The following is a 15,331-nucleotide window of genomic DNA, read 5'->3' on the forward strand; positions in this document are numbered from 1 at the left end:
TAAGCAGTGGTTGTTCTGGAAAGATTTTTTTTAATTAGGTACTATTCCTTGACATAAGATATACTGAAACAGGACCAGGTTTATAGAAGGCAGATTATTAATTCAGTTTGGATGCATTGGCTTGGAGATTCCTAAGAGAAATCCAAGTGAGGCTGTCAGGTCATTAATAAGAACCTGAAGCTCAAGGGGTGGTCTGTGGTCCAGGTGGTAATTGTAGGCATTGATGTGGAGAAGATGGTCCTAGAGATGAAGTACAGGGTGAAAAGGGCAGAGGGATGTAGATGTGAGCCCCATTAGGTAAAGATCTGATAAGAAATCTCTATCTGACATATTCATTCTAATGAAACCATTAGAAAAGTCAGGATTTTTACAATATGAATAAAGAACCTACATTCAAAAATGATACTAATAATCATCTATTTAAGTTTCATTTAATTAGCTTCTATTTGCCTACTTTATTTCATTTCCACATAATAAATGAGATATTCCATAAGATGACAAATTGCCCAGTCTGACTTGTGACACTGAATAATTCTTAATATTCTATTAGCAGTAAAACACAATTACCCCACCCAATATTTCAAGTGTTATAAAATATAATAAAGTCTTTTTAATAGGCATTTAAATAATAATTCCTAAGTTTTCCTCAAATTTATAATTAATGTGTGAGTATAGCTAGGAAGTGTTTTTAAAGTAGGGGTCTGACCTCCCTGACTATATTTATTAAGCTACACTGAGTAACAAATACATAATTAGACAGATGAATGGAACAGAGCAATCTAGATATAGACCCTATATACATGAATATCCTTTTCAATGAAAGCACCAACATAAATGAGTAGGAAACCAAAAGGATTACCACTGATGCTTTGCAGTTGCCAAGACTGAGGCTTGTTAAAAAGCACTCAAGAATTAACTTCCTATGTCTATATTGGCTTTGGTTTTTATAATAGTCTGCTTCATACCAGAGGTGAACTGGTCCATACAAAGGCTTCCTTCCTGAGTTCTAGGCATCCACCAAATCTCACATGAGGCAGAAGTCTTCAAACCTTCTTAAGTCCTTCATTCATCCTTGCTGCCAGTTCTCCATCACTTGTCGTCCTTAGATGTGACTGATCATTTATCAAATCTCTGACTTGATTTAGGATATAATCATCTCTGAAAAACAACCACAATGGTTTTCCAACTATTGTTGCCAAAGGCTCCTATCTCTCCTTCGAACCTCATGCTGTCATCAGTGACATTTTTAATATTCTTGTCATGACGGTTTTCCTTTGAAAAAATCTTACGTTTCTACTGTCATTAGAATCTAGAATCTTGAAATGGTGTTAAGGCTTCTCCACAGTTCTATCAAATCTTCCTCAATTTATAGCCATTCCTGTGTAGAAAACAAAACACTGGTTTTAGACAGCCCATTGCCTACTTATTACGTTTGAAGCTCTTAACACAGGATCTGATAACACAGTATGTGCCTTATGTGTGTTGCTCTCCCATCTCTGTTACAGAAACTTGTTTCACTGTCAGAATTCTTCCAAGTCTCCACTTGTTAGCAGGAAAATTGTCTTGATTTGCTTCAAGTGCCCTGTACTATGGAATAAACATGAAATATGGTTCTTGTTTTTAACAACATGAGCAGTTTTGCAACTTACCTCTAACACCAGTTAGATTTCTCATTAGCTAATAACAGACTTTTAATTTCAAAAGACTAAATTCAAGCATAACAATGACTAATAGTTTAGATTTTATGAAAACAATCCATGTCATTTTCTATGGTAGCTCTTTTATCTGGGTAAGTATGAACCATGCATCAACCACACATCAGCAATGATGTATAATTCATTTTCATACATTATATAATAAGCTCATCACTCATCTTATATGTTATTATGAAACAACTTTTATGGACTATCTCTTCCTATAGGAAAAAAACCTTGAAGATAATTTACAGAGTTTGGCTACAGAATTAGCTCCAATTTATAAGCAGTATGCTCCAGTTGCTTACCAAAACCAGGTATGTTTTGGTTCCTTATAGAGTACTCTTAAACATGGTTGAAATTTATATCTAAACAACGTCATTGTTAATAGAAAATTTTTTCAAATCTGAACTTAATGTAGATCTTTTATCAGACAGCTTAAAAAATTGTCTAGCATTTTTTAAAAAGTCTATTATGGCAATTGAATTAAATGTCCATTGTGACAAAGTTATGATTGTTTCTAGGAATAAAACATATAAAAGCAGAAATGCATCATCAAGAAAGTAATTGGGAAGTGGTGGAGATGGGGAGATGTTGGTCAAGGAGTACAAACTCCCACTTATAAGATAAATACGACCTGGGGGGGGCTTCCCTGGTGGTGCAGTGGTTAAGAATCTGCCTGCCAATGCAGGGGACATGGGTTCAAGCCCTGGTCCGGGAAGATCCCACATGCTGTGGAGTAACTAAGCCCGTGCGCCACAACTACTGAGCCTGCACTCTAGAGCCCGCGAGCCACAACTACTGAAGCCCACGAGCCACACTATTGAAGCCCGTGCGCCTAGAGCCCATGCCCTGAAAAAAGAGAAGCCACTGCAATGAGAAGCCCACTCACTGCAACAAAGAGTAGCCCCCGCTCACTGCAACTAGAGAAAGCCTGCACACAGCAACGAAGACTCAACACAGCCAAAAATAAATAAATAAATAAAGTTATTTTTTTTAAAAAAAGGGACCTGGGGATCTGGTGCACAGCTTGGTGGCTATAATTAACAATACTGTATTATATACTTAAATGTTTTAAAGACATCCTAAATGTTACTTCTACACACCAAATAATCGTACTTATGTGAACAGATTGCAAAGTTCACTAACCTTATTGTGGTAATCATTTTGTAATACATACATGTACCTAATTATCACATTGTACACCTTAATCTTACATATGTTGTATGTCAAGAATACCTCAATAAAACTGAGTTGGGGGAACACATTGTTTTAAAAAAGAAAATGAAAAGACAACCACAGATTGGGAGAAAATAATTGCAAATCATATATCAGAGAAAGGAGAAAATAAGTGTGTAAAATACCTAATTTTAAACATAGGGAATTCCCTGGCAGTCCAGTGGTTAGGACTCTGTGCTTTCACTGCCGAGGGCCTTGGTTCAATCCCTGGTTGGTGAGCTAAGATCCTGCAAGCAGAGTGGCACAACCAAAAACAAAAACAGAAACATAACCAGAAGTCCATATTTTTAAAATATTTAATAAAAATTAAAATATTTATTTGTATTATCATGAATAACAAGCTCTGCTAAATTCCAACCTTTCATTTAAAAAAGTTATTAATTTACTTTCTATACTGGTTCATGAATATATATGTACATCTACTTTTTATAGACATTGAAAACTGGATACATGATCAAAGCACTGTATTATTCTTTCTTCCTAATGAAATATTTCAGGCTACTGTTCTTGTTTATCAACCCCCAGCAGGTATTAATGCCCTCACCTTGCCTTCAGTGATTGCCATTTTAATCCATGTAGTCTCAAATTCTTTACCCTGAATATTACTAAACTAGACAATCACTAAAATAATATACTGTAGTGTCAGATATCTCTGAAATTATAAAGTGTATTTAACTCATAAACTTTATCAGAAAGTGAGTTTTACTCTTTATTGAAGGTGATTCTTTCTATCTCTTAAAACCATGGGTCATACATTATTTTTCAGGTGGCGCTTGAACACGCTGCTCAAGAATGTCGGCTTGGCAAGAAAGAAGGTCGTCCTTTCTCTGGGGTCACTGCTTGCCTAGACTTCTGTGCCCACCCCCACAGGGACATTCACAACATGAATAATGGGAGCACGGTGGTATGTACCTGGGTGGCTTTTGATTCTAAAGGCTCCATCACTGTACGTTCAAGCTGAAGTCCTTAAGGATGATTATTGTGACAAATCCTATTTTATGTCTGTTCCACATAGTATATATCGATAGTGCTCCCAAAAAGTTACAGAACCAGCCTGAAATACTTTGTTGAAAGTCTTAAATTATACATTTAATTGTGGTAGGTTTGTTGGGATGTAGAACTACATGATTATTCAAAGCAACCATTCTGTGCTATCAAACTGGTAGGTAGGAAGTTAAGCAACTTAATGTTTCTTGCCATCTGTACTTCAGGTTTTTTGTGAGGGAACCGTGCCAAATTTACCATCCTTTTTATTAATATTGGTTCTTAGTGCTAGTATGTAGAAATATTTAGAAGAAATATTTGCACATATATGTGCATACTATGTTTATAGCCATGAAAAGAATCACATGCCCATAGCAAGAAGTCAATCAAGTTAATCTTAAATTAAGGAGAAGACCACAGGAAAAATCATGCAATAGTCCTTTTATAAGGGAAATGAGTTTGCTTCAAGTAGTTATCTTCTTACCTAGTAAAACAGATTAATAGAGAGTGATTGCCTCTATTTCTGCACTACACCATTTTGGACTCTTAGAAGACATAGCTATGATTATTACATTCTGATTGGAAGTGTACCATCTGATCCATCAAAAGGCAGCCTTCCTTCCTTATTTGCTCAGTGAGGTCTCTCAGTAACAGATTAAGGAGCCAAAACAACTTTTTGCCTATCACACCTTTTCACTGATGTTGCCTATGGTCTCTGAGATCAAAGTTATTTCCAAATGCTGAAATTTTATAAATCCATCCAGATGAATCTTAGCCAAAGAGTGATTCAACATCATGCTTGGCTAGTACATTGTATGTGAGTTGCTCTTCGTTAGAGAATATTAGTGATCAGGTTGGTTTAGGTTCAGAGTCAAACTAAATTTCAGTTCCTCTTCTCATGTTTGTTTGTTTGTTTAATTATTTATTTATTTTTGGCTGTGTTGGGTCTTTGTTGCTGCGCGAGGGCTTTCTCTACTTGAGTCAAGTTGTGGTGTGCGGGCTTCTCATTGTGGTGGCTTCTCTTGTTGTGGAGCATGGGCTCTAGGTGCACAGGCTTCAGTAGTTGTGGCACACTGACTTAGTTGCTCTGCGGCATGTGGGACCTTCCCGGACCAGGGCTCGAACCCGTGTCCCCTGCATTGGCAGGTGGATACTTAACCACTGTGCCACCGGGGAAGTCCACATTATTTAAATATTAAGAAATAGTGTGGAAAAAAAAAGAAACTAAAAAAAAAAAGAAATAGTGTGATTTATAAGCTAAAGTAATATCTTTTTATTAGTTAATATTTAATATGAAGGTAGTGAACAATTCAGTGACTATTCCTTAACTTAGGCAATGAAATAAGATGGAATGTAAAAAAGAAGGTGATTTAAAATATTATAAAATGCATAAACATGTATAATAAGTACTTACAAAATCTACTCAACATTATACTGGTCTGCTTACAAACAGTTGATAAGTTATTCAAATTGAAAAGCATTGAGTGGCTTGATATATAAAATATTTTTCCAAAATGAATGAATATACCAGCAGTAACCAACTGAAGACAGTTCCCTTTCACAATGACAACAATAAGAAAGTAGGAATAACTATTATGAATGTGCAGGATCTCTAGTTCCCATTTCATGTTTTCTTCCTATCAGGTCTGCACTTTAACACGAGAAGATAACCGCTCATTTGGTGTTATTCCTCAAGATGAGCAGCTGCATGTACTTCCTCTTTATAAACTTTCAGACACAGATGAGTTTGGCTCAAGGGACGGAATGGAAGCCAAGATCAAATCTGGGGCCATCATGGTCCTCGCACCCCACCGCAGAAAAAGAACACGATTTACTCAGCCAGTTCCTCGTTCTGGGAAGAAGAGAGCAGCAATGATGACAGAGGTTCTCGCACATAAGATAAGGGCTGTGGAAAAGAAATTTATTCCTCGAATCAAGCGGAAGAATAATTCAATGACAAACAACAGTAAGGCTTCATCGCTGCCACTTTTAGGTAAGGCTTATTGAGCCTGCTAATTTTCTGTGCACAATTTTCACTGGCACTTTGGTTTGCACTTGTCTTTGCATCTTATTTTTCTTTATTATCTTTGCCACTCTCTTAGGAGTGAGGCGTTATGAAAAGAAAAACTTTAGATCAGATATCTACCAATCAAGTTAGCTAATTATTTTTATATAGTTTGTTTAGAGTTTAAACTAAGACAGTGAATATATTTCTACATACTTGCCAAAATTAAAAGCCAACAAAAAGGTGACCCATCAGTATTTCTTGGTATTTTTTTCTCTATTTATATTCTTTTTAAAAAAAAAAAAAAAAAGCAAAAACAAAGCATGTTCTTATTGTTTGTTCCCCAGCTATTTTGAAGCAAAGCCCCTTCTCAGCATATATAAAATGACATCACTTCCTTGACGTCTTACTTCATCCGCTTTTTTTTTTTTTTTTTCTTCATCAGCTTTAGCATCAGTTTAAGTAGTCCATTCAACAAATATTACTGGGCACTACTTTGAACTGTTCTAGGTATCGGAAATGTAGCAGCGAATAAGAGGGGACATAGTGCTGTGAAAGAATTGCATTTGAATACGGTTGTCAAAAAAGGATTCACTGAGAATAAGGCATTTGAGTAAAGTCCTAAAGGAAATGAGGATCAGCAATGTTTTTATTTGGAGAAATAGCATTCCAGGTAGAAGAAGTGGCAAGTGCAAATTTCAGGAGACAGAATTTACCTTGAATACTTGATGTAAGCAAAGAGGCCCAGTATGGTTGGAGCACAGTTGTGAAATGGGGAGAATTGTAGGATGTGAGATCAGAGAGGTAAGAGGGGCATCTGAGCAATTCATCTTGGGCTTTGTAGATTGCTGTCAAGACTTTGGCCTATATTTGAGTGAGAAATAGAGAAGGGCTATGATCTGACTCAAACCTAACATCCCAGTTACTGGATTGAAACTAGAGTCAAGTGGGGTAGAGAATAGAATAGTAGGGTGATCATAAACAGGCTATCCTAACAACTCAAGAAAGAGATGATGGAACTTGGACCAGAGTGACTAGTGAGGAGGACAGGAGAAATGTCTGATTCTGGATGTTTTTAAGGTAGAGTCAATGGGATTTCTTTTCTTTTTTTTTTTTTTAATTACTGTATTTTATTTATTTATTTATGGCTGTGTTGGGTGTTCGCTTCTGCGCACAGGCTTTCTCTAGTTGCAGGGAGTGGGGGCTACTCTTCGTTGTGGTGAGTGTGCTTCTCACTGTGGTGGCTTCTCGTTGCAGAGCACAGGCTCTAGGCATGTGGGCTTCAGTAGTTGTGGCACGTGGGCTCAGTAGTTGTGACTTGCAGGCTCTGCAGCGCAGCCTCAGTAGTTGTGGTACACGGGCTTCATTGCTCCATAGAATGTGGGATCTTTCTGAACCAGGGATCGATGCCATGTCCCCTGCATTGGCAGGTGGATTCTTAACCACTGTGCCACCAGGGAAGTCCTGGGGATTTCTGATAGATTTAAGTCTGGAGTGTGGACCAAAAAAAGTGTCAAGATTTACCCTGATGTTATTGGCTGGAAGAAACTGGAAGGATGGTTAAACCACCAACTATCATGAGGAAAGGAGGGAGAAGAACAGATTTGGCAAGATAAAGAGAGAAATCAGAGGCCCACTTTTGGACATGGTAAAAGTTCGAGACACCTGTAGACATTCAAGTCTAGAGGTTAGGTAAGCAGTTGATTAAGAGTGTAATTCAGGGCCTCCCTGGTGGCGCAGTGGTTGAGAGTCCGCCTGCCGATGCAGGGGATACGGGTTCGTGCCCCGGTCTGGGAGGATCCCATATGCCGCGGGGCGGCTGGGCCCATGAGCCATGGCCGCTGGGCCTGCGCATCCGGAGCCTGTGCTCCGCAACGGGAGAGGCCACAACAGTGAGAGGCCCGCATACCGCAAAAAGAAAAAAAAAAAAAGAGTGTAATTCAGAGAACAGGTTCAGACTGGAGATAAAATTTAAGAGGTCAACTGGATAGAGATAGTATTTGAAGCCTTGAGTGTGAATGAAATCACAGAGAAGGAGGTGAAAAAGAAATTTGATCGAGGACAAATCCTGGGAATTTTCAATTTGTAGAGGTTTCAGAGATGTGGACAAACCAGCAAGAGAGACTGAGACTGGGAAGGTGTGGTGTGGTAGGCGTGAAACCACAGAGAGGAGTGATCAGCCCTGTCAAATGCTGCTCCTGTGGCAAGTGAGAGGAAAACTGAGATTTTATCATTACATTTGAAGGCGACTGCTAGAGCCGAGTCTGCAGAACAGTGGTGAGAATGAAGGAAGTAGGTTTATAGGGAAATGGGAGAGAAATGGAAGACATGCATGTTGGCTATAAAGGGGGTCAACTGAATGGAGTGAAGGTTATAGAGTTGAGGTTTTTTTCCTTAAATGGAAATTTTAAAAAATGTACAAAGTGAGTGAATTACATAATGAATTCCACTTCCCTCATAGACTCCTAGTCTAAAAGTTTTTCAATACATAGCCATTCTATGTCATCTATACCATTACCCAGGCCACATGGGTATGAAAATATAAAGATATGACTTGTGCAGTTTTTTGTTGTTTTTTTTTTTTTTGGTAACAAATTGTAGAAGTCATATCTTACCCACTGAATCATCTTTTATGTGTCACTAAAAGAGAAGGAATCTTTATACCCACAATACCTAAAACAAACAAAAATCAAATAACACCTTAATAAAAATCAGTGTTCAAATTGCTCCACTTGTCTCCTAATTGATTTTTTGTTTTTTACATTTGGTTTGTTTAAATCAGTATCCAAACGAGGTCACACATTATATTTAGTAGATATGTCTCCTATACCTTTTTTTTTTAATTTAAAGCTTGCTTTTCTTCTTTTCCCTCGTTTTTTCATTTTTCATGATAGCAGAAACCATTGTCCATAGAGGCAAATTCAACTTCAATTAAAAAAAAAATTACTATGGCCAGAACAGTATCTGTGATTTATATACTCCTATTTCTTCACATCAGGAAGTACATAGTGTTTGGTGTGTCTTTTTGTGTAGTTAAGACTACGTCAGGGGACTTCCTCAGAGGTCCAGTGGTTAAGACTCAGCGCTTCCACTGCAAGTGGTGCGGGTTCGATCCCTGGTAGGGGAACTAAGATCCCACATGCCGCGTGACACAGCCGAAAGAAAAAAGACTAGGTCAGGTGTTGTTAACCTAATTCACTGATTATAATGTTCCCTAACAGCTTTCTACCTAATGGTTTTAGAAACACTTATGGTCATATTACATATTCTTTATTTCATTAGGAGTTTGTCATTCTTTTTCCACTTTTTAAATCTTCTTTTAAAAAGAAATTGTCCTTGTAATAACTTGTTAATTCTGAGGTATGGGTGATTAAAGAAATCAGAATAAATGCTTAGCTATTTGCCTTTATTCACCAGTGTTAACAATACAAGTTAGTTCCCAAGCATCTTCCAGTGTGATCAATTGTTTTTCTTTTTTTTAATTTAGTATCATTTTGAACTTATGTTTTTTTTAACATAGTTTATATTTCAATGTATATTAAGAAGGTTTTTTTTTCACTATATTTGAAAATGCTTTAAAAGTCTTCAAATTCATATGCTTTCATTCAAATTCCTGTCTTGGATCAGTAGAAACACTTCAAGGTGGCTTCTGATTCTTTTGTCGTGACCCCGATTGTCTTTGATAACTTCCTTAGTTTCTGTTCTGACAAGATGTTCCAGGTTCCTCTTATGTAATCCTGCCCCATATCTAAAATCAGCCATTCCTCCAAGGAGCCTAAAAAATAAAAAAACTCTGTTAATTTAAACTGACATTCAAACTAAGAATTACAGTGTATTCTTTAACTTCTTTGATTTTTATATTTTTAAGAGAAGTTGTTTGTTTAAGATGAGACAACTGATAGTGCAGACATTTATATAATACTGAGAAAGATTCAATAGAGATAGTGAAGAGGCAAGGCAAGGGACAATTATCATTCCTTTTTGCTCGTAGTTCCACTTTACAGATATTTAATTTAGGTTTATTTTAAGATTCACATATCTGGTTCCGTGCTGCTTGTTAACAGCAGTCATGTCATAACATTTTCATCTTTGTGTCATTCCCCAATAGCATCTTTACATGCTATTCTTTTATATAGATAGATAGATAGATATAGATATAGATATATATACCCTATTAGTAGCCAAATGCACAATATTTGGCCTAAAACTTCTTGTCCTTTTGTAATATTACCCATGAAAGCTTTTTTACAGGTTTTTCCAATTCAATAAAAGACTCATCATATTTTAAATCTTTCCTTCCTGTGAGTTGTACTTTGTTGACAACTTAACCTCTGAGATAGTAGATTCAGCCACAGATAGTAGCACAGATTTCTTGATATACCACTCCTTGGGTCCTGTATATAAATTCTCTCTAGACATGAGAATTATTGTGTCTCCAGGTTATATCATTTGAGGGAAAATTGCAGATCTTATGAATTAGATAAATGTTTACTATTATATTAATTATTTTAAAACAAGACAACTTTACTTTGCTATTTCTTGGTCCTTAAAATCTACTGCTTTTGCCTTGCAAACATTTTATTAGAACATCAAAACAGGGAGAATGTCCTCAAGAAAAATGTTTCCATTTGATGTTAGGTTTGTGTGGATATGTCAGAGCAGATGTCCCACCTTTTGTCCAATGTCATAATAATGATCTACCTACTTGGTGAGAAAGAAACAGAGCTTAAATGCACTTGTTCGGAGGGGTAGGAAGAGCTTATTTATGTGACTTTTCTTTGCCTAATAATTAACTTTGCTGGCTATGATGCTTTCATTACTCAGAAATCTTTATAAACTGTTACTTTCTTTAACATTTTCGAAAATGAGATCATGCAATACCTAAAATGTATCTAAACAGCTCTTTGGGTAGTGAAATATTGCTCTTGGTCACCATATTATCACTTGCACTGTATTCTGATGTATGGTTTTAACATTTACTTCATAGCCAATTGGGTCATTTCCAGTATCTTACCATTTTAGACAATGGATGCCCTTCTGGCTAAATTTGTGAACTTATTTATGATTATTTCCAAAATAAATAATTTTTTAAGAAAAAAATATTGGGTGAAAAAGCGTACGTAAACTACCTACAATTTTTAACATGTGCATATGTCAGGCTTAAAGTAAATAGAACAAAACTGGCCAACATTGCCATCATCAGTGTTTTGTTCTATTATTCTTTGTACTTCTCTTTAAAAATACTGTTTAAAGATAACAACTACCAAAAGTAGTTTGTATTTATCTTCACATTTGGTGTCCTTTTCTCTGTTTAGGGAATAAAACAGAGACTGTGCAACCTGAAATAAAAAGTGAAACTGAACCCCACCTTATCTTCAAAGGTTCGGACAACACTAAAACCTACTCACCGACCCCATCCATTCCTCACCCAGTGAAAGAGGCACACTTAGCTCCAGGCTTCTCCTGGTCCCCTAAGACTGCTTCGGTCCCAACAGTTCCTTTTAAGAACGATGCATCAGTTTCGTACGGGTTTTCAGAAAGAGGTAGCAGTCCCCACTGCACAATGCTTTCTGCAAGACCCAGTGGTGCTAACGTAGCTGCTGGGGAGTGTGCTGAAATTGCACAGCCTGGTGAAATGGGTCCTCTTTCCACCTTGTCTGCTCCCATGACAGATTCTCTGGCTTATTCTGAGCCTCCCACTGGTCCATCTGAGCAGCTAACTTCCGATCAACCAAACCAGCAGCCCCCGTTCATCCCTTCTCCTCATGAACTTGCTTCTTCTCTGGCGGAAGAAGACGAGCAGCATTCTGAAGCAGATGAGCCTCCGTCAGATGACCCCCTATCAGACGACCCCCTGTCACCTGCTGAGGAGAAGCTGCCCCACATTGTTGAGTATTGGTCAGACAGTGAGCACATCTTCCTGGATGCCAATGTTGGTGGGGTGGCCATAGCGCCCGCCCACGGCTCTGTTCTGATCGAGTGCGCCAGGCGAGAGCTTCATGCCACGACTCCTGTCGAGCACCCCAACCGGAATCACCCTACACGCCTCTCTCTTGTCTTCTACCAGCACAAAAACCTGAATAAGCCCCAACACGGTTTCGAACTAAACAAGATTAAGTTCGAGGCGAAAGAAGCAAAGAATAAGAAAACTAAAGCCTCCGAGCAGAAAGACCAGGCAGCTAACGAGGGTCCTGAACTGTCCATTGAAATTAATGAATTTAACCAGATTCCTTCCCACAAAGCGTTAACATTAACCCACGACAATGTTGTCACCGTGTCCCCTTATGCTCTCACACATGTTGCGGGACCCTATAACCATTGGGTCTGAAGGCTTTTCTCCCCTTCTTAATGCCTTTGCGAGTGCAGTGTATTTTTTCAAGGTGCTCTTAAAAGAAAGTCATGTTGTCGTTTACTATTATCTTCATCTCACCCATTTGAAGGCTGAGGTAAAAAAAAAAAAATGGGGGGTGGGTATTTCTTAACTGTGACTATATTTTGACAATTGGTAGAAGGTGCACATTTTAAGCAAAAATAAAAGTTTTATAGTTTTAAATACATAAAGAGATGTTTTGGTTAGGTGTTAACCTTGGTAGAATCACTCAGTTTGGTGCTTTAAATTGTTTACTATGAAACGAGTCATTTTTAGAGGATTTTAACAGGTTCATGTGCTATGATGTAAAATTAAGACACACAGTGTTAACTCTACACAGCTTCTGGTGCTTAACCACATCGACACAAAAATAAGCTGAATTATTATTTCATGGTGCCATTGTTCTAACATCTTCCAATCATTGCTAGAAACTCGGCATATTCCTTTGAAATAAACCAATGAAATGTTTTCTCTCTTAAAATCTCTCTCCTGTATAAAATAATTCATTATTGTTGGTGATGGTTGGAGGCTGTTCATAAATTGTAAATATATATTTTAAAAGCACTTTCTATTTTTAAAAGTAACTTGAAATAGTATAGTATAAGAATCCTATTGTCTGTTGTTTGTGCATATTTGCATACAAGAGAAATCATTTATTCTTGCTGTGTAGAGTTCCATCTTGTTACCTGCAGTATGTATTCTAATCATGTATATGGTTTGTGTTTAAATGAGTCCTTTCTCATTCAAAGATTAGCTACTTATATAAAATAGTTAGGTCATGCAAAAATGATTAATTCTCTCTAAAATTGGAATTAGGAAGCATATTACCAATATTGATTAACTTTTCTTTGGAACTAAGTAAGAATGGTCTCTTCTGATTTATTGAACAACAATGGCCCTAATTTACTTTCACCCCAGCTTTCTCAATATAATCCATGAAAGGTGTTTCCAAAAGGAGATGAGACATAATAGGATTCTGAAGAGTCAAATGCTTCTAAAGTTTCAAGGTGATAAAATACAAAAATTAAGTAACAAGAACCTTATCCACCCCAAATTGCCTTATTCATTCTGAAAGTCATTCTGGTCCAGAATAAGAATAAATGTCCTGTAGAAATCTTTTGAAAATAAATTCCCTATCGTCATCATCACACACACCCCCACACTGTAAACAAACAGTAGGAATGGTATTATAAGCATGGTTTGTCCATTAAGAGCTAATCCAAAGTAGTTCATCTAAGTATATTGTTCTGGGGAAATGTTAACTCATGTTCTTCTAGGTAATGGGAAAATAGGCATTCCATTTACTTTAGTCCCCCCCCCCATTATTTTTTCCCATTACTTTATTGACTCATTTTATAGCAAAACAAAAGTAATTGCCCAAACAACATGTTTAGAACAAGAAGAAATTTCAATGAAATACTTGATTCTGTTAAAATGCAGAGGTGCTATAACATTCAAAGTGTCAGATTCCTTGGGAGTATGGAAAACCTACTGGTGCTTCTCCCTTGGAAATGCCATAGGAAGCCCACAACCGCTAACACTCACAATTCTGGTGCAAAAGCAAAAGTTCCAACAAGCTCTCTAAAGGAAAACTCATTGTAACTTATATTAAAATAAGATATGGTGCAAAGTATCAGTTTCAAGCTTTTGACTAATTTTGACTAAAGGAATATGAAGGGATTGTAAATAAGAAAATGTCCATTGATAGACTATCATCTTGTCAAGTAGATTTCTGCTTCTTGAATATGTAAAATAGCGTAATTCATTGACTTGTTTTAGTATTTTGTGTGCCTTAGATTTGTTTTAAAACATGTATATTTTTGTGAGCCTAAGGTTACTTATACATATAAGTATATAAATAAGTGATTGTTTATTGTTTCAGCTGCTTCAATAAGATATTACTAGTATTAGACTATCAGGAATACACCCTTGTGATATTTTGTTTTAGAATTTAGGCCTTAGCTCCCACTAGAAATTATTTCCTCACCAGATTTAATGGATAAAGTTATAAGACCCTTTATCCATTCACCTATCTATCCATTCTTCCATTCAATTTTTATTGACTATCCCCCAAATTTAAGTATTAGCTTTTGTTTTTCTTTGTCACCACCCATGACATAGTAAACTTGAAGAATTAAAATCCTAAAAGGTAATCTAACACATATTTTTCAAAAATAGCAAATTTCCTTCAAAACAATCCATTGTGATACATCTGCAGCAATTCAAATCAGTCTGTCACCAACCTTAAATAAATTCCTTAACAATCTAAACTTGAAGCACCAATGTTGACTTAGGGGAATATTTGGATTTGTGAAGTTAGTTGCAATTTACCAAAACAAGTACATGAAAATACCCTATCTCAACTAAAATATTTCCATTCTGTTATTGTAAGTAACACCATGAATGGCCTGCCTCAACTGATAACCCCTTGGTGGGACCCACATATGATTCCTTCCTTGTTGAACTCTATTTCCTAAATTTCACAGTGTACCATCCCGTTGTTTGCCCTGTGACTTTTTTTTTTTTTTCAAAGCTCATGCTTATTCAGTGTCCTGCAGCATTGTGATTGTATGCTGGCTATACTGTTTTTAGAATGCTCTTTCTCATGAAGCAAGGAAATAAATTTGTTTGAAATGACATTTTCACTCAGAAAACTGGTCATCTAACATTATTTCTACACTTCTGTTATGTTTTACTGTACTATCACCTTTTGTTTTACCCCTTTTATAGCACTCATTGGGTTTTTAATCTTCTGCCTTTGTTCATGGTATGATAATTGAATTCATTGATACTTGACTCCCAAGTTAGCCCAACCTGTTCATAGTAGTTACAGAGCTACCAACTATGAGAGAATAATTCCTACCTGTTGTAGAATCCTGCAAAATGTCATGCTGCCCTTCAAAATCCTGCTTCTAATGGATCTCAGGCCATCGATGAAAAGTTTTTCTTGTGCTTGTCAGCCTCACCTACATCTTTCCAATTCATCCACAAAGTACCAATACATCATGTCATAAACCTGATTGAAATATATTATTGGAA

The 15,331-nt window shown here is 36.8% G+C and overlaps 1 protein-coding gene across 4 annotated transcripts in view; it reads left to right on the forward strand.

The window, feature by feature from the left end:
* The window catches only part of TET1 (tet methylcytosine dioxygenase 1), a 135,137-nt gene extending 120,041 nt beyond the window's left edge, over nucleotides 1-15,096 (forward strand). For all 4 annotated transcript variants that reach the window (XM_082602967.1, XM_082602968.1, XM_082602970.1 and 1 more), the window contains 4 exons: nucleotides 1,922-2,011; nucleotides 3,700-3,837; nucleotides 5,562-5,910; nucleotides 11,238-15,096. In XM_082602967.1, coding sequence (XP_082459093.1) covers nucleotides 1,922-2,011; nucleotides 3,700-3,837; nucleotides 5,562-5,910; nucleotides 11,238-12,250 — 1,590 coding nt within the window. In that variant the 3' untranslated portion in view covers nucleotides 12,251-15,096. The remainder of the gene's footprint in view (nucleotides 1-1,921; nucleotides 2,012-3,699; nucleotides 3,838-5,561; nucleotides 5,911-11,237) is intronic.
* The last annotated feature ends 235 nt before the right edge of the window (nucleotides 15,097-15,331 follow it).

The sequence above is a fragment of the Mesoplodon mirus genome (assembly GCF_964341445.2).
Source record: "Mesoplodon mirus genome assembly, chromosome: 2".
NCBI lineage: Eukaryota > Metazoa > Chordata > Mammalia > Artiodactyla > Ziphiidae > Mesoplodon > Mesoplodon mirus.